A 27,576-nucleotide genomic window follows, 5' to 3' on the forward strand; every position below is an offset into this window, starting at 1 on the left:
GGGTTGGCCCCAAAGGGGAAAGCCAGGGGTAAATAATAATAATAAAACCCGGGTGTTGGGGATTGCTCTTGGTGCCAGGGACAGGCAGAGACTTGGGGCCTTCAAGCCCCATCTTTCTCCTTCCCACCGCCACCGCCTAGGCAAGAGCTGTCCTCAGTTTCCACCCAGACATTGCTGGAAGTGCCCTCATCTTTTGTCATTTTTCTTTTCTAGGAAAAAGATGTCTTAAAACTTGAGTATCTCTACTGCGGTTACTCCACTTTTATGGGTGTCATTTTAAGCATGGAGGACTGAAACAAAACATACCTACAGGCTGGAAAAGCTCTGTAAGTATTTTATTTGCTTCTTAAAGTGACGTCTCAAGTTCACACAATAATACAACATCTTTCTGACACAGCAGGTGACACTGTGCTGCACCATTTTGTTCCACTGGAGAGACTAAAAGTGCTAAACCACTAAACTAGATTCACATCCCTATCAAGAGTTCTGATTATCTTCTCATTTGTTATTGTTTCATCAGTCTGCTTCACAACTAGAATTTTCCTAGTGAACATGACAGATGCAATTTCCCTCTAAAACCTCCAAAAGCAAGACAAGCTGCTGTTAAATGGCGTCATTTGTAACACAACTACTGTTTATCAGTACAAGCATTTAACCCCTTCATTTTCCTTGCTAGTATTAGGATCAGAAAGGCAAACAGGGTCCAGTCCTATCTGCAGTAGCCAGAGAGACAAATTCCAACTCAGGTTTTCTGCTCTGCTGTTTTAATCCCTGTTACAAAACCAGTTCTTGGTGATTCAAGGTATTGCAGCATCCTGCTTCTGCAGCACCACCTGAGTCTAACTCCTGACTGAAAAGAAACCCTGGGCCAAGAGATTATGTGCCAATACTCGTGTGTACCTATGCAACATTACTAAATCAGGCCCAGAAAAATTGTGCAACCTTGCAGCAGGGGGACAAGCTGTCACTGCAGAAGCGCTGGCATGTCTCACACCTCAGCAGGAGAAATCAGCCTGTATGCAGCTTCGTGCTGCCACTGCAGTGTTGTTTCTGGCAACCGAGCCAGCTGATGTCAAGCTGCAGTCAGGAACGCAGACGTGTGCAGACATTCGTGATAGCGACAGGAAAGCCCCAATGGACTTTTTATTTGCTTTGTCAAGAGTAAGACTACTATGAGTTGGAGATGAGATTGTAAGCAGGACAAGCCAAACTCTTAAAAGTATTTCTTAAAAGTCTTGTTTGTGTGCTTCAGTGTCATACTGATTGCCCAGTCTGCAAGTATGAACAAAATTCAGTCAAGTCAGATAAGCCACAGACTTGCCTGAGCGTATTTCCACTCCCCCCAGCCATCTACTGTCACTGTAGCAATCTTGGAATTGGTGTTGTCCGAGTCTTTCCAATTCTTGGCCTGTGGATCACATCTGATTTTTTAGCAGCTAAAAAAATATTAACTTGAGGACCTAAGGGTTTTGTCTGAAACTTAATGGTTGTAAAGAAACATCAGGAACAGTGCTAGCCTTAATTTCTTTGAAACCATTTAAATAATGCCTCCTAAATGCTTTCTTGAGTCCTTAAGTTATGAATATACCACAAGGTTTAGTTTCTTTTTGCTTTCCCTATTGGAAATTATTAACCCAGAAATAAAAATAAGAGTCTCCTCATTTACATAGACTGTAAGATTTATCCTCAATACTGAGAAAAATCCTCATCAATTTTAAATTTCCTCAAGAAATAATGTATTAAGTGTTCTCAGTCTCTAGGTGCTTGGATCTCCACATTTTTGGGCTGTGTTTTTTCTTAAATGCTGACAGCCAGACTACAGTCTTCTCAATGTTGATTGAGGGCTGGGACAGAGAGAAAAGTGAGTTGCTGTATTTCTTAATGCCAATTTGATAAAAAAACCCAAACCATAAACTCCTTTTGCTGTCTTGACTTGTGCTTTGAAATACCAGGAACACACATAAACAGGCTAGAAGCAGGTTTTCCTTTTTCTGTGGTTGATGTAGAAGCTGTAGCAGGCTGGTATGTACACATACTTACAGTGGGCTCTGCAGACAGGCCAGGGAAACTGCTGTTACCAAAATATATTCAAGTATGTGCCATAATTTAAAACTCAAGATGTGTTAACATTTAGTATGAAGAAAACTGAAACACTGAGAATTTTAAACAAGCAGGAAGTATTTTCTTGGATTCATTCTTGAATGAAATGAAAACAGTGCTCTTTAGTTCCCTGTAAACTAATTTAGTACATGCTTAATCACAAAAACATCCAAATAATCTCTTAAAAATATTGTTTGCATAACATTTAAACTAAAAACATGCTGTGCAAACAATGAGAATTCCATCATGAACACTGGACAAACAGAGTAGATGTTCACTCACTATTTTAATCGGATCCTGAACTTTCTGAAACATTGAGATTAAAAACATCCCTAATTTTGCCATAAAGAATGAGCACTAAGGCTCCTCCTGTTCTCTGCAGGATGTTGGAGAATGCTCCATGGAAGAAAGCATTAAACTCCTCTCGCTTGTGTATTTTCATAAAGCAGTCAACAGTTCTTCTCTACTGATGTCCAGTCTCCCTGCTCTGCACACACACAATAAGGAGAAATCATTACTGCACTGAGAAAACAACTTAGATGCCCAGCAAAATTTGTCTGTCTTTACTAAAGAACATAAAGGAACTTTTTCCTCATGTTTCACTTACTGCAAAGGAGTCATCTTTTAACTAATAAATATTTATCTAATGTAATGCTTTGTTAGCTGGTTCCAGTAGCTAAATTTAGAAAGGATGTGATCCTTCTTGTGATGCTTCTTTTAAGCTTTACTGGGCAAGTAGAAGGCTTAGGAATTAAATGAGGTCACTCCAGTCCTAAGGATGCTCTGAATTGTTTCAATGCTATTAAAACTTCCACAGCTCTTTTTTCTTTTTCTTTAGTACCACTGAAATATTTTTATAGCAAGTAGATTTCAATTCATTAGGAACAGAGTCCTCTAAAAAATGTTAAGGTCTTGACTAGCACGATAATGTAAAAACATAGGAAGGCTAAGGAGGAGCACAGTCCAGTTTTCATCTAGCCCACCTTGGTTTTGAACATTAATTTACCTGACAAAGTAAAACAAAGGAAAAAGGAAGATTTGTTAGTTAGAGACCTCAGCACCACGTTCCATAAAACTTGCTTCAAGTGCTTAGGGGTGAAGGAAAGGGGAAGTTATCCTACCCCGGTACTGGGCACTGGTGAGGCTGCACCTTGAGTGCTGGGTTCAGTTTTGGGCCCCTCACTCCAAGAAGGACATGGAGGTGCTGGAGCCTGTCCAGAGAAGGGCAACGGAGCTGGGGAAGGGTCTGGAGCACAAGTGTGATGAGTTCCCAGCTGAGGGAACTGGGGTTGTTGAGCCTGGAGAAAAGGAGGCTGAGGGGAGACCTTCTGGCTCTCTCCAACTCCCTGAAAGGAGGGTGGAGAGAGGTGGGGGTGGGTCTGTTCAACCAGGGAACAAGTGACAGGACAAGAGGAAATGGCCTCAAATTGTTCCAAGGGCAGTTGAGATGGGATGTGAGGAAGAATTTCTTTGCTGAAAGGGTTCTCGGGCACTGGAAGGGGTTGCCCAGGGCAGAGGTGGAGTCCCCATCCCTGGAGGGATTGAAGAGTCGTGTAGACACAGTGCTGAGGGACATGGGTTAGTCAGGGACTTGTCAGTGTGAGGTTAATAATTGGACTCCATGATCTTAAAGGTCTTTTCCAATCAAGGCAATTCTGTAATTCTGTGAAATAAAGGATGACAAGCAGTGAATGTTCACAGGCACACATATGACCGTTTTTGTACAAGTCAGAACTAAATTTCAGGCAATTCTGTGATTCTGTAAAGTACTGAACCCTCCCTTCAGCTTTTTCCAAATTCAGTATGACTGAAAATCACACCAACTCCATTAAGTCTTGAAATTTTCAACAGTGGAATAGAGACAGCCCAGAGGAATGTCGTGTAGCCATTCTCTGCTCAGCAGAGCACTTGGGAAATACTCCTGCCCACTGTGGAACTCGGCATAATGACAACAGCAAATCTCCCAGATACTCTGAGTAACACCACAGCTCTGACAAAGCGGTTTTTTGTAGATGTGCTTGGTGAACTGTCAAACAATTCCTGTTTTGGAACTGCAGTCTCTTCAGGATTTGAGGACTGGATTAGGAACTGACACTAGTTTTTGTCTTTACTAGCAAAAAAACAAGTTGGGTTTTTTTTGGGGGGAGAGATTAATCCAAAATCTCTATCTTTACGTGAAATTCTACTGGAAAGAAGACACTAGGTTTTTTTACTTCATGTTGTAGATTTGATTTAAATTAGCCAATCTTAAGTCAAATCCACCTGCAGTATCAAGGTAAGGTTCTGGACTCTCTTAGGCCATTGTGATCTGCTCTGCAGCTAATAAAGTGACGTTTGAATTTACTGATGAAGACTGTTATATTGTGTTACATCTTTTAGGAGTCAAGGTATGAATTCACTATAGATTTCCTGAACATAAAAAATGCAGGAAATATATCTATGATGAATATTCACATAAATCAACATAAATAAGCATAGTAAAAAAGCATTTTAAATATTTTGGTTTGAATCTAACATTAATATATGCAAAGAAAAGGATATTTGGTAATGATTATTACTGCTTAGCTGACAAAAATTAACTTTGCTGTAAGCAGTTAACTGTACTGAGCTCATTATGTCAGAAAGTTATCCCATCTGGCACATGTAATTTAACTGAATAATTAAAAGGTGCTATATTTAATTCAGGGCTTCCTCTTAGATCAGAATAAGCATCATGATAAGAAATTGATAAAAATCATACTAATCTGCTTTATTTATACCTGAAGCTTCAAAACTAAATGAATGAAACAAGGACACCACATGAAATATACATCCAGAACATATATGCATCCTCTCATTTTCATCCTCTTTTGTGCTAGTAAACCCATTACTTCATTTCATATGATTATAATTTATGGTCTTAATAATCTTGACACTATTCTCTATCCTAGTGGTAAGTTATTTACCAGAAATCTAGGCAATTTTTTGGTAAAGCTTCAAGAAGCCCAGGACTTGTGAATAGAGAGCATTAAAACTGTGGGCCTACTGCTGATTAAGCAGATAAAGCAGAATCTGAAGGCAGTGAAATCACATTTAGTCTGAAAGGAGAAAGTCAGTAGTGCTGATGGTGTTTCCCACTGTAAGCTCCAAGGATTTCTGTTACTTAGGACAGATTACCAGAGGTATGCAGGCATTACATAAGAATCTAAGTATCTCCTAGGATTTTTTGAAAGCACCTAAGCAAGTTCTATGCCAACATTTATTCTGATTTTCTTTTTACTTTCTGGAATATTGAGAGAACTCTTGAAACAAAACGTAGAGACACTTCTTTTGAACTAGCAACTCCTTTCTGTTATCAGATAGCAAAACTTCCTCAGGGATGCAGGGAACAAGGTCCTGATTTTTCAAGAGCATTTTTGTGGTTTTTTATTTCGTGTTTGAGGATGATCATTGTGCCAAGAATTTATATTATTAAATGTACTTCAGATGCTACTGAACTACCTATTAAAATTACCTAATAGCTAGCAACAAGATGTAACCTTAACTGCTAGTAGTACACTATCATACCCACCACATGCTGAGAAATAATTCTCAGTTTGTACAAGATTACCGAGTCCACTTCACACCTGAAGAACAGCTGTGTGCCACAAAGATTATTTTTCTAATCGCAGTAGCTGGGCTAATCAAGGATATTATTCTACCCACAAACCTGTCTTACTCCAAATATCTGGCTTCTGAGTAGGAAAAATAAAACAGATCCTGTCTCTCTACTAAAAGCTCTCACCCAGCTGTGAACTGAACATACTAGGCTCTCACAATGTTATTATTTTTCTTCTTGTCTTTCTGGAGATGTTTCCACTTTTTTTTCATTCTGAATGCAGTCTCACCTGCAGTAAGGCTACACAGTGCTTCAATTAGCACGTCAAACTTCAAAAATCTAGTAAGTAATTTTCAGAAAAGGATTGCAAGCAAGACTGTAGCTGCATTATCATGCGTCTCCTAGCAGTGTCAAAAGGATAAGACAGCATTCCTGAGCAAATAGTCACAACCTGGGCAATGAAAAAGGAAGGAATGAATGGAGTTTGTTTTGGATATGCCAGTAATCCCTGCAAAAGAAAACAAAAATGGAAGCCTGTACAAATTATGTAAAATATATGGCAAATCCAGCAGATATCAAATATAATTTTGATCATTCATATTGTTAATCCTACTGTAAAATGACTTGGTGCTTCTTTAATATACTCTCTTGAGCACAAGTAACTGTGAAAACAAAAGTTGTAACTCACACCCTCATTACTTCACAATAAATATTTAAAATACCATGATAAAGATTTCAAACCTATGCATTTTTGTTTGTAAAAGCTACCTTAAATGGTGTCATAACATCCAAGATAGGAGGCTCAGTACACAGTGATTCCCTGAACTGAAAGACCAGAACCGTGCCTCAGGCCAGGAAGTCCATCTGTCTTTGCAATTTCAATAATACAGTCACCAAGTCCCCGGAACTGTCGCTCAGCAGCACCTAATATAAAAGAAATTTATGCACAATTGTTATGCTTTACAGAAGCCCTTCTCTTTAGTACAAACTACTCTGCTTGACTGTAACATTTAACATTATCAAAATTATATGAAAAACAGAGTAGTTCATTGTTCACTTATGAATGAAGCATAAAGAAGAAATCGGGATACGTGGATGGATGAAGCCAGTTTCACAAGCAGACAGTGGTATCCAGTTGCTGAAACACTTTCAGGTCAAGTAACTCCCATGCCAATTTTGTCCTCATTCAGCAGAATGCTTATGTATGAATTCTCTTACCTTCTCTCTGGAAATATTTCTTTTCTACACAGTATCATGCTTTCACTTCCTCCCCACGAATTCTTACTGAAATTTATTGGCAGCATTACTTGTTTCAGCTTTTCCCTATATTGGAACACTATCCACAAGCTGTGACAAAGTTAAAAAAAAACAAAAACCCACAACTTTCTGTATCTGTAGATTTTTAATCTGTTTCCACAGGTAACTACACCCAAGCTCTTAGGATTCTCTACAGGTGAAAACATGGCAAACAATAAACCAATCTTTGAAGGAAGAACTACAAACTGTAACACCTTCTTATCCTGAAGGTATCACAAAAATATTAATTTGGCACAGAAAGCTGTAGGTAAAGTCAAGCAGCCAATTCCTGTGACAACCCTGCACAGCAGAGACAGTGACTAGAGTTAACTTGTCACATTATAGGCAAATCAGGAAAGCCAACAATACAGAAAGCAGAGATCTCTTTCTCTCTTCTGCAAAGCCTTCCAGACTCTGTTTTTGGGAAATTAATTTTATCTGTTTGAATGAAACATACATCTAGAGACATATACTGCCCCAAATCTTCATTAAAAATCTGCAGTTTATATTGCTGATCTAGAACAAGCATGGTCATTAGCTCTCTGGGGTATTTCAGAATTGCCACTTGTAAAGATTCCCTGGCTATTCTTACATTTATTAAAAAAAAAAAAAAAAAAAAAAAGAAGCTATTTTCTTTTTCAGGTTCGGAATTGTATGGTGCTCTTGTGACCCAGATAGCAGGTAACATCTTTCTCACCTGTAATCATCCAGTCCTCTGTAACAATTGGCCTGTGGATCATCCTGATACAACAACTGTGCATCAACTCTCCGCGAGGGTGGAATGGGGAAACAAAAAATCAATGTACTTGCTTCCACTGTGGCCCATACTGTTTACCAAATAAGAAAAAGCTAATCACAGTAGAAGAAACATTTTGCATAACATTTTTAGGTGGTGACATCTGACATAGCTCCGTTGCACTTTACCATCTAAAGGCTTTTTAAAGGTAATCCAGCTAAGCAAAAACTAATGCATGTAACCATATTGTCTTCCCCATTTCTTGTCCTGCAGAAAACATGTAAGAAAGCATCCAAAGACCCCCAAGCTTCAACAGTGGATATGCTACTTTGCTAAATACTGTACTTCTCAAGAAATTAATCCTGAGTGCTATTCATGGAATGTTTCTAAAATTTGAGTCAGAACCTCACACACATGTAAGCCATCTGGAAACGCTTCTAGTAGACGGAAAGTGAGATTTGAAGAGCTATAAACACAGTGTTATTTACATCATGCATGTTTTACTTTTTCCACTGTAAGAAAAGAAAGAAAACAGCAACCTTAAACTCTTTACATACAAAGTGACTGTAATTGAAAAAGGACTGCGTAAGAATTTGCTTGCAAAACAAGGAGATTAATCAAAATTTAATGACTGACAGCATTCCTCCTGGTCAGCACCACCAGAAAAGCCTGTGGCAAGAAAAGTTTCTGGCACTACAGTAAAAAACTGTCAACAAGAGAAATCACAGAACACACAGATTTTTTTTAAAATTATCAAAACCTATCCAAAGAAATCCTAAAACAGATAACCTAAGACAGATACAAATAAAGCAGATTTCCCAGCTATTTTCACATTAAACTAATTAGATACAAATAACTTATTTTCACTTCTGCCGATATGCATGAATTTTATGTAACTTGTCAAATGCCAATATCAACATTTCACATTCCAAGACCAAAATTTCTTGTAATTAATTCCATGGGTGTAGATCTCTGTCTTTCAAGAATCTGCCCAAGTTAAGTGACTTTTTCCAAGCACACAGAATTGCAGGGTAAAGCAGCATAGCCCAAAAATTTAATTGCCTTTTTGAGCTATAACCTAAAGCTTCCTTTTCTGGTGCATTGTACAAAACTAAGTTCTTAAAATGCTTTAACTATTCTAGCTTTACATGTAGCAAGGAAACAGTTTTCAGTGTGAAGCATTACTGAGCTACAGCAGTACTATGCAGTTTATTATCTGTAAGGTTTTCGTGACGCTTAGATGCTGATGATTACAAAGAAAATAATGTGAAAAAATTAAAATGAGAGTGTCCTGCTTGCAGGACACAACCCAAGAACTTCACACATTAGAATAAAAGCAGCTGCAACTTCACAAGTGGAATTACAAACATAAAGGTTTTTGAAACTATTAATGCAATCTTAACTGTGAGAGTGTAATTGGGGTTTTTGACAAAGCCCAGAAACAGGACAAATCTGAGTCCAAGCTTTTTAATATCCATCTTAATATCTGCATTAATTGACTCCAGAATAATTATGTCTTGAACAAAACTTTGAAAATTCTGACTGCAGTTATAAGCAGTTATTTACATGCACCTCAAAGAGTCATTGATCATTAAAGATCAAAACCCAGATTTCATTACCTTCAACAATAAGCTACACAGTAAGCCATGCTCGCTCTTCCTCGTTATAAAATAAGCTCATTACAAAATCTCAGTATACTACCACTAATTACCAACCATACTGACAGCTAAAAAACTGCACAGCTCTTGACCAGATCTAGTTTGTTTATTAAACAGAAACAATATGCAAGAGATTATTTACCTGTTTATCCACTTTGGATATGAAAATCTTAAAAGTTTAGAGCCTGTGTTGTACCATGTAACTTTTGCCACATTGCCATGCCAAAAGCTGAAAAATCCTACAGAAAAAGAAACAGATCTTTAAAATAACATTTTCAAAGTTTATACTACACGAAGTATATTATACAATATTCCTTCTGTTGTTTCCACTTTGGTATGAGCCCTCACAAAGGCCCAAAATGATCCTTTTCATGTCTTTTATTTTTTAGGTATTTGGTATTGGAAATCTGGATTTATTCAGACACTTACCAACAGATGTACGTGTTCGGTGTTAGCACAAGAAAATCTAAAGCTGCAAGCATTATGCAATCCACAATGATGAGAAAAAGGTAAGATTTTCAACTTCCTTACTTCATACATTTCTAAGACTAGGGAATACCTTTGTAAACTGCAGAATAGAAGAATATTTCACAGAACTGTGTAGAAATTGTTTTTCTGAAGTAACTTGCTTAGGCATTTTCACTTCCATAGGGGGTGCTCAGACTCCATATTAAAGCAGTGACAAACAGCTTATATTGGTAGTGCTTTTGTAACTACATTCTTCTAAATTTATTAAAATTAAGATACATTAAGATAAATGCATAAGAAGCTGAATACAGCCTAGGAGGTACTGCAAGAGCAAATCTTATGTGGATCTTGAGAAAAAACAATGTACATGAGGATGTTCACAGGCCTTGGGCTGGCTGTGTTAAACTTTGCTAAGCAGTAACAACAGTGATTGCTGTAAGGTAATGGTAATTCATTCAAACAATTTTCTTCTGTTAGCGTGGATGAAGGCAAAGACTCCTTAAGGACAAAGAAAACTCAAAACTGGATTTTCGTTTCATATTTTGATCATGCTTTCCTAGACATTAACATGAGGCTGCCAAATAAACGCTGCTTTTGTAAAACTTATCAAAAGGAAAATGGGAAGGGTATTTTACGTTGTCCACAAATACCAGTGAGCACGATTTTGCTACTATCAAATACATTAAAAAAAATCCTGTGGGGATGCACCCAGCAGCAACCCTGTTCTCACCACCACCTCCGCCTGTATCCATACCACAGCCCCGCTTCAAAGGCATTTCTAAAAGCTTTTGTTTCTACAAGGTTTGGGAGAGAGCGAGCAGGGCACAGGGATGGGGGAGCAGCCCAGGGTCCCTACCTTGCTCCCTGGAGATGCACACGAAGCAGTGCTCTGTGCCCTTGTACTGCTGGGCTGCCCACATCTGCTTGGACAAGGCCTGCACCTGCAGCAACAGCATCACCCCCTCCACAGGTGTCACCACCATCTCGGAGATGGCGGCCGCCATGCCGCCAGCCAGCACCTCCCCAGCCATTTCCTCTTCTCGAGGAGCACACGACTGGCTGGAACCTTAATGGCTTCTTTTGATGGTCTCAGGGTACCCAGGAGCCATCTCCATCCTTCACCGTTACTGGCCATGAGAGGGGGTCAGGCCCAAAAACCCGCCATTTGCTCCTGCAACATGGATTCCTCTCAGGGAGCACCACAGACCTCAGGAACTTTCCGGAAGCTTCTGTCAGCTGTGAGAACTGGCCCCTCTCCCCCAACCAGGAACTAAAGAATAAAAAACCAGGGAACAAAGGGTAGTCATTGACAATACTGAATTATGAGTTAATAAACTTTATATATGACAAGCAAGTCAATTTTAGTCATGTCCATTGCAGATCCGAAACCACTTCCTTCTAGATTGCTGATAGCTTTTTTGGTTGATGTTTCTAAATCCTAACTTCAGTTTCTTGCCAGGAACTAGAGAATAGAAAACCAAGTAACAAAGGGTAGTTGTTGATAATATCAAATTATGATTTAATAAACATTATATACGACAAGCAATATGACAAGCAAGTGATTTTAGTTGACCATTGCAGGTCAGAAGTACCAATTCCTTCTAGATTGCCAATAGCTTTTTTTTTTTTTTTAAATTGTTTTACATCCCCTCCATCTCCTGACTTTATGATTAATGAAGGCATGAAACACCATATTTTTTCAGTCAAAAATATTTTTAATTGTCGATGTTTTGTTTTTAAATGCTAACTTTTGTTCCTTGCATTCTCTTGACATTAGTAATTTTAACCCTGCTACTCCACTGATTTCTTGTACACCACAGTGCTCTGCTAATAGTTTTTCTAAGTAATAATTTAAAGGCAAAAGAAATTATTTTCTTTTGAGCCTTAATACTACCATTTTAACTAATTTACTATCTTCTCTGCATCTATTCCTTTTAATGTTAATTCTGTACACCGATTCACAGCTATTATCTTCCTGAAAATTAAAAACCTACAAGATTTATACCAAAGATACCTGATAAAAATTTGTGTTCTGTAGGAAATGAAATCCTTTGGGGCTCTTTGTGTTCTTAAAAATGAGCAAAACACAGTCTCCGCTCAGTTGACTAATAAAGTAACCAATAAAAATCTCCTAAGTGTAGTATCAACACGATTAATGCAAATTCTGCAATATTTAATTGCTGAACTACACTGCTTTGAGTATAAAAGTTGTACCATACTCAGATGCCCTTAATTCTGTTTAAGGTACACGTTCTTGTGAAGGAGCAAGCCACTCTAAATAGCTGATCAGTGCTGAAGGAGTCCAGCCTTCCTTCAGTTCTTCTTTTCTCCACACACATCTACATATTCACATTGTTTCTTCTGCACTGACTCAGTTGAGTGTTTGGCCCAGCTAAGTCAACCGAGTTTAACCCACTGCACCGGCAGCAGAGTAACCTAGCCTGACTAAACACAAGGATCTAGCTAAAAGTTAGCTGTCCTCTTTTTAAAGCATTCAAATATCCTCTTTTTTAGCATTCAAACCGTATAGCCCAGCCTTTAAAAGAATGAAGCAAGAGACAAACATCAGCAAAATGACCTTTTTCCATGCAAATACACACTTATGTGCACGAACACACATACAGTTCTGTAGAAGCTGATAGATCTGCTAAAAGCAGTGCAGCAAAGATTGCATCCTTTTCTAAGTCCCTTCTTCCATCTACAATGAAATCCAATACTCAACCTTACAATCCAATACTCAGCCTTATGTATTTTGCACTTTTCAAAGGTGCTGTTCAGATGTCATTCCTCCTATTACATATTTTTATTTTTCACACAGAGTAAATTTCACATCACTTGATTTACAGATGGGGAACAAATCTAAAGCACTATTGATATAACTCAGTTTTGTATGTCTCAAACGGAAATACTGTCCATTTCTCATCTAGGAACCATAAATTCTGGAGAAGGTTGATTAACAAAATCTTCAATCATGTGCTTAAACTTTAGGTCTAAGACTTCTACTGCTTGGAAAGAAATTAGCTGTTGAGTGATTCAAGACAGGCTGTGAATCACTCCGTGAGAGCGGGCAGTTACAAGCATTTGATTGACTATTTTAGAACTACTCTAATTAGTGTAATTTACTAGTGAAAACAAGATCTAAAGATTTGATCATGAAAGCCTACGGAACTGAATTTACTTTCCTGAGTACTTAAACTTTTTGATCCCATTGTTTAAAATGGAACTTTAGTCATGCATTTCATGAAAAGCGTTCATGAAAAGTGAGTAGAAACAGCAGAAAGAAAAAAAATGCACTGCTGACATGGAATGTTATGAAATGCTACACAGATGATTGGGTCTAAATGTGCTGGCTGGGGGTAAAAAGACCCCCCAAAAATCTTAGATTTTAAACTTTAGTAAAAAAAGCTTTAGGAGCTGCTGGTCTGTAGATTACAAATATTTTAACAATTTGTAGGAAAGCTGGATTTTGTAGAAGAATTCTGATTTTGCAAACATTTTGCCTTCTCTTGCCTTATACAAATGTAACCATTTTTTGGTAGTATCCATCTGTAAATTGTGGAAGATCTAGCAATAACAAGTATTGTTTAAATAAACAAAAAAAAGTAAAAAAAAAATACAATACCTCTTTATTGGTCTTTGCGAAATATACATTTTTATTATGAAATTATGAATATAATATAAAATTATCCAAGTTCATGCATAGGTCTTAAAACCATCACCCCCTGCCTTCCCATCTTCTTTTGTGCCTTCAAAATTGCATTTTAACAAATACAAAGGTATTATTTGTAGTTAAAACTCATGAAAGTCAAGTAAAACATCAACCACACCATAGTCCTCGATTGTGCAGGAGACCATACTGGCGAAAAGCCACTAGTTTTGTGTGGCTAAGTACCATGAATTGTCTAAAAGATTTCTTTCTGTTTTGATTCACACAAATTATCACAGTGTTACTGAAAACATTCAGCTTTTTTCATGCCCTTAGAGGCACAAAATTTTAATTAATTGGAAAACTTATTTTTTTTTCCCCTCCATCACCAATTGCCAGATATTCAGAGAGTACTTTGAGGATATTGGTTTATCATTTCATATTGCATATTACACACTCAACAGCACTGAGTGTACAAATTATGTGATGTTTTCATGTAATAAAGTTATGTTCAAGATATACAATTCAACAGTATATAAAAATAAGAACTTCTCTGAAATCTTTTTAAGTATTTGATTGATGAGATCATTGGAACCATTACTGAAATTTTACCTGTGTCATACCACAAAGTAGATTTTTTTAAAAAGCATTTCAAAAATAACATCATAGGTAGGCACCACAACTGAGTTAAATTTCTCTGTATGTTGAAGTACTTCAAAGAGATGACAACACCATGCAGGATGGCAGATTGTTCAGGGAGCTCATCTATGTAGCTAAGCCGAAGGACAGTTTAAAGGCCAGTTCAACAGCAGCTTCTGTGACTGAGTCATGAAAACAGACATAACACTCCTGAGGTTTTGGATGCAGAATGAGTCTCCTGGGGGGAAAAAAAAAGAAAGAAAGAAAAAAAGAGTTATCATAGGTGTGAGCTTTTTCTCCCCAACTGTTTGATACATTCTGGTTATACTCTGAGGTTTCAGTAAGATGTTAAAAACAACTGCTGTATATTTCTGTGGCTCTCCTACATTACCTTACTTCTTTCAATACATTAGATTTTTAAATCATGTTACGTTCTGCTCAGTTTTCTCAAGATTGTGTATGGAAAAAATTCTTCAGGTTTTCAGGATCTATTTGTACAGCACTGGTGTGTTTGCAGTACTCCAAGTTTCTAGGCTACGAGCTGCAATCAGGGTACTTGGGAGCAAGCCCCAATATTCACATATTCACTAATTTTTAAACTTAGTACATGTGGGTAGGTACATTCCCACATGTCAATCTAACATGGTCTTTCAGAGAAAGTGCTGAAATAGGAAAGCTGTTCATACTTGTACATAACTGTGTGTACCATTATAGCATAGCATATAGCTCTGCAAACACGAAGGGACTGCCCCTGATGTAACATCCTGTTTGATAACGCAGAGACTGAAAAAAATATTTTTAGAAGGTATCAACAGCAGTGTAAACATTTTTAAATGTTTAAATTAAAGATTTTCTTTAATTTTTCCAACCCCAAGGATAGCACACAAACTGTAGTTATGTACATTCATGGTGGGAAAGAATTGTTTTTCTTATTCCTCTCTAAACATCTGACTTGAAGGCAAACAGGTTGAACAAAAGCTCTGTTAGAGAATTTCTATGTTCTTATTCCTGGCCAATGTGATTACGTGTGGGTGTTTCCTTTTATTATATCAGAAAAACTTTCTTATGCTATATTCAGAAATGTATTTTGCTGTTTTCTGTCTTTCCTATTTGTGCAATAGTTGAACTAGTTGCTAATTAGAATTTAATTAATTAATCAAGCATAATCATTTATCTTCCCTTCACCCCCTACCCATACTAAACTTGGTTTTTGTACGGTGAAAACATAGCTTCCATTTAACTGGGCATTTGCATTTTTTCTTTCTATTTACCTAGTATGAATATCAAATACACAAAATGAATTTAGAAAAGAAGGAAACATCTTGTTGACTGACTGCTCCTAATATGACTGAGTGCTTACTGCAGCTAACATGTAGACAGCGTGAAATACAGTACGTGGAGGAAAGAGTAACATAGGAGAAATGGTGGCTACAGAATGGGGCTTACTGGCCTGGACTTAAAACAATTACAAGATCTGATACGTTCTGTATTGTGAAGAAATGATACATACTACTTTCTCACTACACCTATTTTTAATTACTTCAAAAAATGTATTATTTTTAATATTTAATGCTTAGGGCAGTATGCAGTTGTCACACAAATAAGGCTTAGCTACGTAGCAATAACTATATGCATTATTAAGAAAATAACTTAAAATTAAGTTTAAATAACAACAAATCACAACCCATTTACAATGATAATGGCAGAACTTTGAAAGCAAACTGAGGAAAGAAAACTCCCTTTCCAAAATATCTCAAATAGACTGGCAGGTTGATTTGATCTTCCCAATGAAAAAACAAACAAACAAACAAAATAGCAATTGTTCACCTTACTCCTTTGTATCACTGAATCAGCACTAGGCACGGAGGCAAGAGAGGTGGGATTTACTTGGGAAGCAGGGATTGCAGAGGTCGGAAGGAGTGTGAGGAGCACCAAGAAAGCACGGGGTAGTAAAAGCACAGTTACAGCACCTCAGCACGTCCGTGTAGCACAGTGCAGCACTGCACAAGGTACCAGTTCTGTGGTGTCAGCATGCTGGCACGGTGCTCACCTGAGTTAACACACCCATGTTTTACAGCAGGTGGAACATCACACCAGTGGAACTTTCCAGATGCCAAATCAAAGCTACCTCATTCAGTCAGCTCAATTATTTCTTGTGATGTGCTACAGTTAAGTTTATTCTTAAAAGAGTATGGTGGCATATTCAAAACGGAAAACTTTGAGAGAAATACATTCATTTGTTTTTAAACTCACCCCACAACCCAGTAACTCATTGTTGGTGGTGGTTTCTTCTGATCAGTCCAGTTATCAGGAGAGCACTCAAACAAAACTCCATGTTCTCTTACCAGATCTAGGTCCTCAGTTGCCTTACTAAATTCTGAAATCTCACTGCCTGCTTTTTTCTTTTTCTGTAAAACAATTGGTAAAACATCAGTGTAGAATGAAATATTTTTACATAAACATGAGCAAATACAACTGTGTATTTCTCCAGGAGCCCTTGATGAATGGTGTCACTGTCAAAAAGCCAGACTTAGAAGATACAACTAACTAACTTATATCATTCTTTTCTCCAGTTTTGTTACTTTGACATCAACAGGCTTTTCCATTGTTATACAACTTGGAGGTAGACACATGGCCTTTTCAGTTTTTAATTTATTTTCTCCTTCTAGCTGAACACTATTTCTCTAATGACATCTGAGATAATACAGCTTCTTTAAAAAGGGGTGTTACAACTGCTGAAGCTCTCATCATCTTTTCTCTGTGTGCCTCCCTAATCAAGAACTGCAACAATAAAAGTCTGTTGAGTAAACTTGGCCAGGCAGGAATTTATTTTTGTAAATAAACAGTTAAAACACTTTGCTCAGGGCGTTTTCTTGCTCTTACTCAGTACGAGTGCATAAGGTGTACAGAAAATAAAGGCATTTTCATGTTTTGTTGAGCTTTTAGGGCCATGTTTTGTGCAGAGCTTTTGAATGAACCTTGCAGAAGTTTTAGTTGTTTCTAACTGAACTCCTGGTACCTGTCTGTTGAGGATCAAACTGCATGCACAAAACCTACTTCTCTCTCTTTGCTCTGTCTTGATGTTCAATAGTCCTGTGAGTCCCAATAAAGGCACAGTACCTTTCACCAGAAATGCAAGAGGAAAAAGACCAAAATGGACATGGAGATAAACACAGGAGGAATTTTCAAAGGGTTTGTCACTAGTTTTAATTCTTCTCCCACTGAAGTCAAAGGAAGTTTATTACTCTTTTGTGAATGTCTACATAATAATGTAAAAACAAGCTTTAAATCTTCTGGTTTTTTTAAAGCATGAGAATTGAGATGATATTATGGAAACAGGAGTAGAAATTCCTTTGAAACAAATCTGTCTTAAGGGAGTTGCTAAGCCAGGGCATCTCTGCTCTGCCAGTGAAAAATCTGTTCTAGTCAGTTGCTTCAAAGGTGAAAGAAAGAGTTTTCTTGCGGAAAAAAAAAAAAAAAAAATCTCAAGGAACTGTCTGCCATATGCAGAAGTGGAAATCACATCTTTCAGTCTGCCTACAACATTGAAGATGTTGGGGCCAAAGATCTAGCAGAGAAGAGATCATCAAAACATCACAACTATCTTAATTTCTCGAAAATGGTAGAAGAAAAAGCGAAATGCACCTTAACATTTGAAAAGCAAAACATCTAATACTTGCCTGAGCAAATGGCTTTTAGATTTCCTGAAACACACTTTGGATTAAATTCATAAAGCATATTCTAAATTACTACTAGTTCACAGAGTGAGAGGAGTTTCACCATAGACAACTGAACCCTTCCTGTAGCTTTCCTTAGTATGCAAAATTATTTCAAACCCTGTTCTTGCTAATATTGTACTGAAAAAGACTTCAGGAATATGTTAGTACTCAGTCTAATAATCTTCACCACCAAAAAAAAAAAAAGGGGTTATTATAATGCAATTTCCAAGCTGACATTTGTTTATATTTTAGCACATCTTACACTATGCTATTCATACTGAAAATACTCAAGAAAAGTTATGTATTAAGAGGTGATATTTGATAGAACTACGAGGATCTGTACTTTCATATGCATTAAAACTTCCTTCCTTCTGGTTTTATTTAAGAGTAAGAAAATACTAAGATGATGATGAAGAAAATGAGGCCAGAGCTGCTTATTACATAGTAACATCTATTTTGGGGTTTAAGACTAGAGAGCTTATTTTTGCTCAATTTAAAATTTATTCAAAATTTCTGTACACATTTAGAAGTTAAATTGTGAATTTTCAGTTCTCAAGAAGTAAGGCAAAATTATCAGTTTACAATAATTTTGCATTATTGGTACAATTCTCTGAATCCCAAACTGTAACAATAGTCAGAGAATAAGCAGTATAATAGTACTTTTCTATATCTGACTTTTTTTTGTGCTTTATGAACAAGGAAAACTTCTATTAATTCTTTTACCATAATTGCCATTAATTCTTTTACCATAATTTTGCCATAATGCAACCTGCCAATTTCAGCATTAATTGTTGGAGCCAACATGCAAAAACTACCCCAAATTTATCTAAAAGAGAAACTTTGTTCTGCAGCACATGTTCATCAATTATTTCTGATTTTCAGAGCAGAATGAACCCAGCTGCTGCCTACTGTACTCGCATCTGAAGAAGCCAGAAAAGCATGTGCTGAGGTAGCTGTGGCCAAACCAGAAGTTCTGACTTTCAAGCGTGAGTGTTTCACTTTCTATTTTTGCTACACCTAATGGTTGAATTGTTTCCTCATTCTTTTCCTTTCTTTTCTTTTTTTTTTTGTTTTGTTTGAATTATAAACTGTCTATTTATAAACAGTTGTAACCAAAGGCAATTTAACATAAGAAATATTTGTGTATTCTCTCTGCTTGCTTTTGGGTTTCTGCATTTCCCAACTGAAGTGCCCAAAAAACATGACTCATTGCCAGAGTCCTACTCAGCCAAACCCCAGTGTCATATGAAGTTGATAGAACAATTAACCTAACACACAAAAATTCCTAAATGATTTACAATGCACATTGGTCTAACCAGAAGGCATTTTTGGTGGGAAAGAGCTATAATTGCCTGCATTCTTGGTTGGATGGTCAGAGAAAGAACCTGTCCATAACGGTAAAAATATCAGGAGCTTTAAAAAGCAACCACAATCGTGCAAATACACCTGGCTAGTGAACTATTTAAATAATGAAGTGAAAACAATCTTGAAATACAGAGTTGATAATGTAAATAGAAGAAAAAACAAAGCTTCCATACTTCTTTTCTCATGGATTCCTGAAAAATGGAACGAATTGAAAGACAGCAACGATAGAAATTCTCAATTAACTGAGGGTGGATGGAGCCACCGAGCCGTGCTACTTCTTTGTGAGTTGGAGTAATAAAGATTCCTTGCATCGTTTCCAAACACAGATAGTGGAAGAGGGTATTCTCAGGACCAGATGTCAACCTTGAAAAGTAGGAGAACTCATTTAATATTAAAATAACTTTGAACGAAATTTCAGTTAAACAACACATAGTTTTGTTTCTTAAGACAGGATTGTTTTTCTAGTAACTACAATAGAGTAAAAAAATTAATACAGAAATTCAAAAGGTGCCTATTTCTACACTAAGGAAATCCTGCTAGTTTCAAACCAAAAAACTGTGGTACTATTTAGGTATTGCACTTGTGTTCTCAAAAATTCTCCCTAAAAGCAGAAAAAGGAAAGGAGAAAGAAAAGCTTTAAAGGAGGGGAAAAAAAAAGAAAGCTTTCTTTAGAGCTCAAACAAAACACCAGCACAGGCTGTGCTGTCTCAAGCAACAGGTAAGAACTGGGAAGATCATGGCTTCTTTGTCCTTTGTACAGCTGCCTATAGATACCAGGGAGGCACAAGGTGTATGTGTGGTCCAAAACCTCTTTTATTTGAACTTCTAAGGTCACATAGATGTGGGACATGTGCAGACATTCTACTGACATATTCTTGAGAAAGTCATCTTTTCTAATTAAACTTTCAATTTAAGCTTCACTTTTGAGAATCCTTGCATAGCAAAGTTTTGGTTGGAATAAAATTATGCAGGAACTTCTGACCTTTGCATATTCAAAAACTGATCCAAGTATGACCTTAAAAATGAAATACTTAATAAAAATTAATTTCTTACTTGATAGTGTTGAGAAGTTCTGTATCCTTCTCTGAAAGGTTCTTTTTGAGGTTTCCTAAATGAAATGGATTTGGTAGGGTGTGTTTTTTTCTAGTGGCCTGAAAAACAAGCAGATAGATGAACTAACAGAGAAAACACGGTTAGCGAAAGCACAGAATCAAACCAACAAATCACCTACTTACAAGAAAATAATGCAGCATTTTTTAAAAGGCCCAAACAGTTGCATCAACTCATATAAATGTATTTTATAGCCTATTTTAGACTAAAATGGGTTAGAAGCAGTTGTATAACTGTAGAGCAATTTGTTCTGATAAGTTACGTTTACACCATTATTATTTTGGGGATATTCTTCAATTATTTCTGCTGATTCCAATGCAGCTGTGTTCACTTTAGTCATGTGGAAAAAACTAAATATTTACAAGCAATGATAAATTTAAAAAAAAAGTGATGGCTCTGACACTGACTCAGAGCTTCCCAAGGCAACAGACATATTTTCTACTGAATTCAGGGGCTTTTAGATTTTTTCTTTTATAGTATGCTTTAAAAAAAAAGTTACTGAGTGAGTTTTTAAAAGAAATGCCACCTCCCCCAAGCCCACCAGAACCTTATCAGTTCTCTTTGTCTTTGTTCTCAGACCTGATCCACTACAGATTGTGGATTGCTGCTTTCATCTCCCGCAGGACCTTCATTACCATGGCCGGGTCCTCCACTGTTTCTTGTAGGGCTTGGCTTACGTGTCGTTATGGAAGAGTCACCAAACAGGGTCCTTTTGCTTGCTGGAGTGGTTATTGATTTGGAAGTATTTTGTAGCTTACTTAGGATGGGTGAGGTGGTCAAGCTCTCCAGTTTTTCACGTGTTGCAGGAAGGAACCAGTCAGCACAAGATAATGGTGGAACAGAAGGAGACTCCAGCCTTTCCTCTATGCTGGCATCTATTCCTTCCAGTTGAAGTATAGTGGCTTTGACCTGATCTACATATATACAGTCTGGTCCTGGATTCCCAATAGCTTTTGATGCACAGCCTCCTGCCTCTAGCAGGACACACAGCATGAAGTGTCTCTGTAAACATGGAGGTAGCAACATTAGGCTGTGGTTTAATATACAATATGTGCTGTGTTCTATTTATGTCTCATCTTGGGCACTTGGGCAAAATACAGCACTATAGTCAACGTTTCTTCCTCATCTCCAGAGAAGTTAGTTTTTTTCCTAATCAAATCACATCCAAGGAGACCCTTCTCTTGTCATGTTATTTAAGTTAATCACACAAATGTAAAAGCTATCATTTACAAAGTCATTAGTTGTTTGCTTTAAAAAAAATAAATAAATCTACATTTAAAAAAAGCCAAACATTTCTGAAATGAATTGTCTGAAAATACAAGATCATTAAAACCATTTTCAACTGAGTGGAGAGACAAAAAAGTAATGAGAATTTATACTTAAACTTACAAGTTTTACAAATATATAAAAAATGCTACTATCTGAAAATTCTATCCCATGAAACAGCTATAATAGGAACATTTTCAAAAATTACTAAATAAAATGCATAGAAAGTGCTGATCTTCCTGCACAATAGACACCACACAACAGCAAAACAGAGCATCAGAGAGCAGGCATACAATGTTAACTTACCAAGCCAACTATCAGTAAAAAGTATCTCGCTTCAGGTTCACTGTATCCTGTAAAACTTGAATCTTCACATGGCTGGATGTGATGATGTGGAAATACTTCCCGCCATATCACTAACTGACCAATCCTCTGCTCTGCTGCCAAGGGTAACAGACAATAGTGCCGACAATATAAACCTATATCAATAAGATCTTCCTTTGGCAAGTGATTACCAATCAAGTAACCCTTAATTAAACACAGAAAAGGAAGTGTATTCAGTAAGAAATACAACACCATCACTTATCACTTCAGAGTAGTTTTCATATAGAGACATCTATGCTCCACATGCATCGAGATGGTAAGCTTTCTAGCCAGAGGCTTTTTGGTATAGAGGTGTACAACAGCTAACACTGAGTTTTTACACCACATCTGAAGAATTAAAATACTGAAACATAAAGAAATAAAACATCAGCGTATATGCAAGTTATCAAAGGCAAGCTGGGAAATGCATGGCTTTAACAGCTTGCAAAACAGAGTTAAGGTGCTTTAATTCTCATTTCCTGCCTACCAAAAATACTGAGATTTCACTGAAATTAATAAAGTTTCCAAAGAAGAGACAGTGCAGCAGTGTTTCTAGCACTAAGGGCATTACAGTTTAAGCGCTGTCATGGTAGATACTGTGCAGGTACAGTTTAGTCAAAACACTACCAGCATAAACAACAATTGCATGATAAAATCCTTAAAATGTAAGTTTCCTTAAAGCAAAGGCTGCTATATTCCTCTTTCTTTATACTGTCAATTACACCATCTACATTTAATAAAGATAAATAAATTTACAAATGAGGCCAAAGTGAAAAAGCTGTCAATCCAATTTTTCAAGCGTTGGATTTAAAGTCAGATTAAAGATCCATCACCTGTTCTCTTTATTTAAAAATGTCAATTAACAAAAAAATTCCTAGTAGAATATCATACAGTCTCACTTGAATTGACTCTTATTACTCTCTTATTACTGTCACTCTTCAATCTCTGGATCATATGCAACAAAATTCCCATCCGAGAGCTTCAAGCAACTATTTTATTCTTTCTGATCACATAGTACCTATAACTTCCCAACATCAGCTTTTTCTGTTATGGTGTTCAGGTTTTAGGTCTGTTATTAGAAATGCATGTCTAAAGCAACCATATATTTTTTCATATTTGTGAGGTTCTGCAAAGAGTTAGGGTTAGATTTCCAGATGCATTTTCCTAATTTTTAGGCTTTCATCATTAAAACTACCTTGTAGAAGAGACAAGAGCCCATAATCACATATAATCTTCTCATGTCATAATAATCTTCAGACTGTGGGGAAAAAAAGCATGGGATAATTTTAAATTCAGAAATTGTATTTGATGCAAGTCAACCAATTCCAGTTAATTGCAATTGTAATTGATATCTTATTTAATACTTTCATTTCTGACCACTTCTTATTATCAGTATGGCAGTTAATACTGAACAGTTAATTGAAATACCAAGTTTTTGGCAACCAATATTGATTTTCTTGTCACTACAATTTTCTCTAACAGTTTTCAGCTCAAAATAACAGATTTCCTACTTAGTTCTTACCTGTCCATAAACTATTTTTGTTAGGATGTGCTAATTCTCAGAGTTTTTAACAGCAAAGTAGCTGAAGCATAACTATTGACACCAGAGGCCCTCCTCGAGTAGTAGAAGTTCAAAGTTAAAGCATTTTTTTCAGTATTTGACATTTTACCCAAAATACACCCATTCACTGATCTTTTAATTTAGATGCCCAGTAACACCATCTTTAGTTGGATATAGTGTATTTTAAATTAAGTGGGTGCAATCAATTTCTGTGCACTAAGCTACAACTTAAAAACACTGGTTTCTGTAAATAATCATCCAGGTTGTTTAGTAGAGTGCTTTTTTTTATTTTTTTTTTTTCATTCTTTTGCAAGATGGACTATATGTCTGCCTACCTTGTATTTTAGGTTTTAAGAATTGTTAAGTATCTTTTGTAATAAAGAATATGTGTGTCTCAAATTCTTATGTTAAATATGTGATCAAACAAGTTATATTTATGCTTAGTTATAATATATCTATAAAGAATATAATTTTAAAATAACTCTTCTGGAACATGAGTTTAAGAAAGCTCTTTCATTAGAAACTAAAACTGAAATGTCAGTGTCTTTACACCTCACTGGCCTATATAGCACAGTAAACAGCATGCACAGTAAGTGATACTTCAGGAAATTACTGTCCTCTCCTTCAACAGTATTAAAAATATGCATAACTTGTAATTGCTTTCTGTAAAATGGAAAATTAAGTTCTCAGTGCTCCATAGAAGTTTTCAGGTTTATTCACAATTGCTTAGGAAGGAGAGTTACCTATATGAAAAAAATGTAACAACCATCAGCTGTGTTGAAATTAGAGTGTCCTTGTAGATATTCCACAGACTTAAATTATAGTAAATCACAGGTTTTCAGTGACTAATCCTGTAGGACTGTAATACAGTTACAGTGTTAACCACGGAGAGAAATTCAGGATAAACAGAATGGGTAAAACTGAGCTATCTTCAACAAGAATAATACAGTATACCTTTGCTTTGACTCCCATGTGATTAGAAAAAGTGGGTGAGTTTGGAATTAGTGCTTTTTTAAACTACTAAATATGACACTGAGGCAAAGAGATACTGTGCAATTCAAACAATAAAAATAAAATGTTTACCAGCTCTGCAAAGTCAGCTGCTTCCAGATCACTCAGTGCTGTATCAATTTCCATCTGAAATATTTAAACAGTACATTGTCACAGGGATTTCCCACACATTAGCTTCCAATAACAGCAAAGTTCACTCTATCCTGCTGGTCTCAGAAGGTTAGGATTTGCAAGTACAAAGTGAAAGGACAAAAATTGCACATACTTTTCAGTAGAAATATCAAATATCAAGAACGCCTCAATTCATGGGATTAAAGAAAGATCCTTCTTAATTGCTGTGTATTTCCCTCTTCTTTGAAACTGTAAAATTTCTCTGCTTGTGTGGCTGCTGAAACCACTTTGTTCAGTACAAAGGAGATGTCACTCAATTTCAGTGGGCTTTAAATATAAAGTCTAGAGACTACCCCTTGAAGGCGAGAGACAACTCTGAAATCTGGCAAGCTATTGTATCCAACTGAGTTATTAGAAAAATCTTTTTCACAATGGATTTAGTTTTGTCTCTATGGAAATTGCCAAAACTTTCTCACACTTTATCTTTATTCTACTGAAACTGCTTTAAACTTGCTTAGTTCTCTAACTGTTGGTTAATGGAAGTTTTACTAAAAATACTTCCCTTTAAAGAACATGATACTAGCCACTGAAGTTCATGATATAAATGTGCTACTTAATTAAAAGAACCTAAACCCCATCATTACAAACTTCTTGAGCTGTATTAACAGTCTGCCTCTAATTGAAATATGGCCAAGTTTTCAAACAGAGAAATGTCAGCAAGGCTGTTGGCAGTCGACAACTAACCAGTCACTCAGCTTTTCCCCAGTTAAAATTTCAGTGGCTTTCTGCCTAAGAAGAACTGACATTTTTAGTATTATATTCCTTATAGAATATAAAGATCTTCACCAAAACTTAACTGGAAATTTCGTGTTCTGCAACAACAAATTTTTGCTGGAAAACATGGATGATCTCAGACAATTTTGGAAAGCGATGTCATATCATCAACTACTTTGTTTTATAAATCCCTTTAAAACCTACAGTTTTACAAGAGAGGAACAACGTTTAGTTCCTTGAGTGAGACTGCATTTCATTAAATACCTACAGTGTCGATATTCTCTATTTGAGCTAGTCCTTTCACTTCAGGTTCTCTTCATAGATAATGCAGATGAAGCGACAGGAGTCTTAAGCCATCACTCATCTAAATACTAAAGTAAACAGCTAAAGTTGAACAGTTGAATTACTATGGAAGTGCCAGATTTTCCCGATTAAATAATAGGAAGAGTTCAGGATTAGCACCTCAACTGCAGTCATTTATATCGCAGCTCTAAAATAGGGTGAGATGGATGCTATCCCACGTCGCCACAAATTCAATGAAGTGAAGAAGCCTCATTTTGCCTCATTTTAGCCTAATTTTAGCCTTACTTTGCCATGAGGCTAAAAACCTAATTACAAAACAACAAAAAAAAGCACCTCTATAGGATTAAAATACGAAACATTAAGAAAACCTACAAGGGAATAACAACTATCAATACTGGTAAGATTACAGAAATTGGAAGAAAAAAATGCCAGGAAAGAGCCAAGGTACTTACAATATCTTCAGCCCTGCTTAAAAATCAGAGAAACTTAAAACCAGAGAAACTTACAAGCAATCATTTCATGATCACTATGTCTTGAAAGTAGACACTGATTTCTGTACTTCCAGTATAATTGAAAATAAAGCAGCAGACTGCACCTAGCAAGATCCAGTTATCTACACGTGAACCTACAGTTAGATCAAAGCATGTTCTAGCAACGCTTTACCTGGAACACATAACCCTTAGGCAGTGATGCTAAATCACTTTATAACAAACAGTAACACAAAAACAGAGAAAAAAAAATTGGAAACTACAAGCCCTTTGAAGGAGTAAGGGAAGTCTTCTGGTTTGTTTCTAAATAAATTCACACAGTTGTGTTATCAAAAAATACCTTTGACACCATAATTAACAAAAAAATATCCACAGGAGCTTAAAAAAATAATTGAAAGATGATCTGGCTACACAAGAGAAAAAAAAAAAATCATATGAAGAAAAAACATTTCAGAAAAAACATTTTCTGTACATAAGACACAATTATCAGCTTCTGTCCTAAATGTAATTTCATAAAAGTTTTGCCCTACATTCTCTGAAGATTGTATCTTGTTCACTTTGCAGAACTTACTACATTGATAAAAAGTATTAAAATAAGTTTGTCTGCCAACTACTGTACAATGTGGCTAGAACTTGCTTATCTACTTAGAGCCAAACTATGCTGGAACTGTATTATAGAGTCTGCCACCCAGTAAGACAAAGTTTATCTAGTTGCAACCCCTGTTGCAGACTTCATTTTGTATAATTCAAACAATTTTCGTCTTCTGTAATTCAAATGAGTAAAATACCACCATAAACTTCTGAATAAATGAAATATCTGTGGGTCTTACAACTCCACAACTGAAATCCCCTTGGGATTGTTTTCTCCTGTACAAAAATTGTTACAATTGTTACAAATTAGAGAAATATCACCTTTGTGTGTTTTGGTCTAGTAACATCAATTATACAGAAAAACCACTTCAGAGAAGACTTGGCAGGGATTATGCATCACAAATATATAAAATCTAATATTTTTATTTTAAAAGTATTGCTTTACCAATAATAATCCTAATGATCCCTATTTTAACTTCCTAAAGTCATGAAGATAAGGTTTCAGACTGAAAGCTATAAAGCTATTTTCTGTGATCTAGTTTTCGTTTCACTAGTGCTTAAAGCACAACTCAATTTCTAATTGGGAGGTAACCAGCCACAGTGACACGGTGCAGAAAAGCTGTACCTGCATAGTGTCAAATAAATGATGTATGGATATTTATTTTGATTCTTCAACAGCCATTTATAACTCTCCTAAATTACAAGTTACATTTGGCTTCTGGAATAATATTTTCTACCTGGAAAAAAATGGTCAAAATCAAAAGTAAAGCTACATACTAGGGGCTGCTTTCCCT

The 27,576-nt window shown here is 36.4% G+C and overlaps 2 protein-coding genes across 2 annotated transcripts in view; both read right to left on the reverse strand.

Annotated features, from left to right (window-relative positions):
• Positions 1-2,386: 2,386 nt before the first annotated feature.
• LOC104527788 (ADP/ATP translocase 4-like) lies at positions 2,387-10,839 on the reverse strand. The gene is given in 4 exon segments (XM_010171599.1): positions 2,387-2,582; positions 6,055-6,211; positions 6,446-6,601; positions 10,692-10,839. Coding segments are annotated over 4 exon segments (657 nt in total).
• A 3,313-nt stretch (positions 10,840-14,152) lies between these two features.
• Positions 14,153-27,576, reverse strand: part of INTU (inturned planar cell polarity protein) — a gene marked incomplete at its 5' end in the record, with an annotated part of 41,746 nt that continues 28,322 nt past the window's right edge. The window contains 8 exons of the mRNA XM_010171598.2: positions 14,153-14,358; positions 16,374-16,528; positions 19,378-19,567; positions 20,258-20,355; positions 20,894-21,316; positions 21,887-22,108; positions 23,139-23,201; positions 24,588-24,641. Coding sequence (XP_010169900.2) covers positions 14,247-14,358; positions 16,374-16,528; positions 19,378-19,567; positions 20,258-20,355; positions 20,894-21,316; positions 21,887-22,108; positions 23,139-23,201; positions 24,588-24,641 — 1,317 coding nt within the window. The remainder of the gene's footprint in view (positions 14,359-16,373; positions 16,529-19,377; positions 19,568-20,257; positions 20,356-20,893; positions 21,317-21,886; positions 22,109-23,138; positions 23,202-24,587; positions 24,642-27,576) is intronic.

This window comes from Antrostomus carolinensis, unplaced genomic scaffold (genome assembly GCF_000700745.2).
Source record: "Antrostomus carolinensis isolate BGI_N321 unplaced genomic scaffold, ASM70074v2 scaffold7737, whole genome shotgun sequence".
NCBI classification, from domain to species: Eukaryota; Metazoa; Chordata; class Aves; order Caprimulgiformes; family Caprimulgidae; genus Antrostomus; species Antrostomus carolinensis.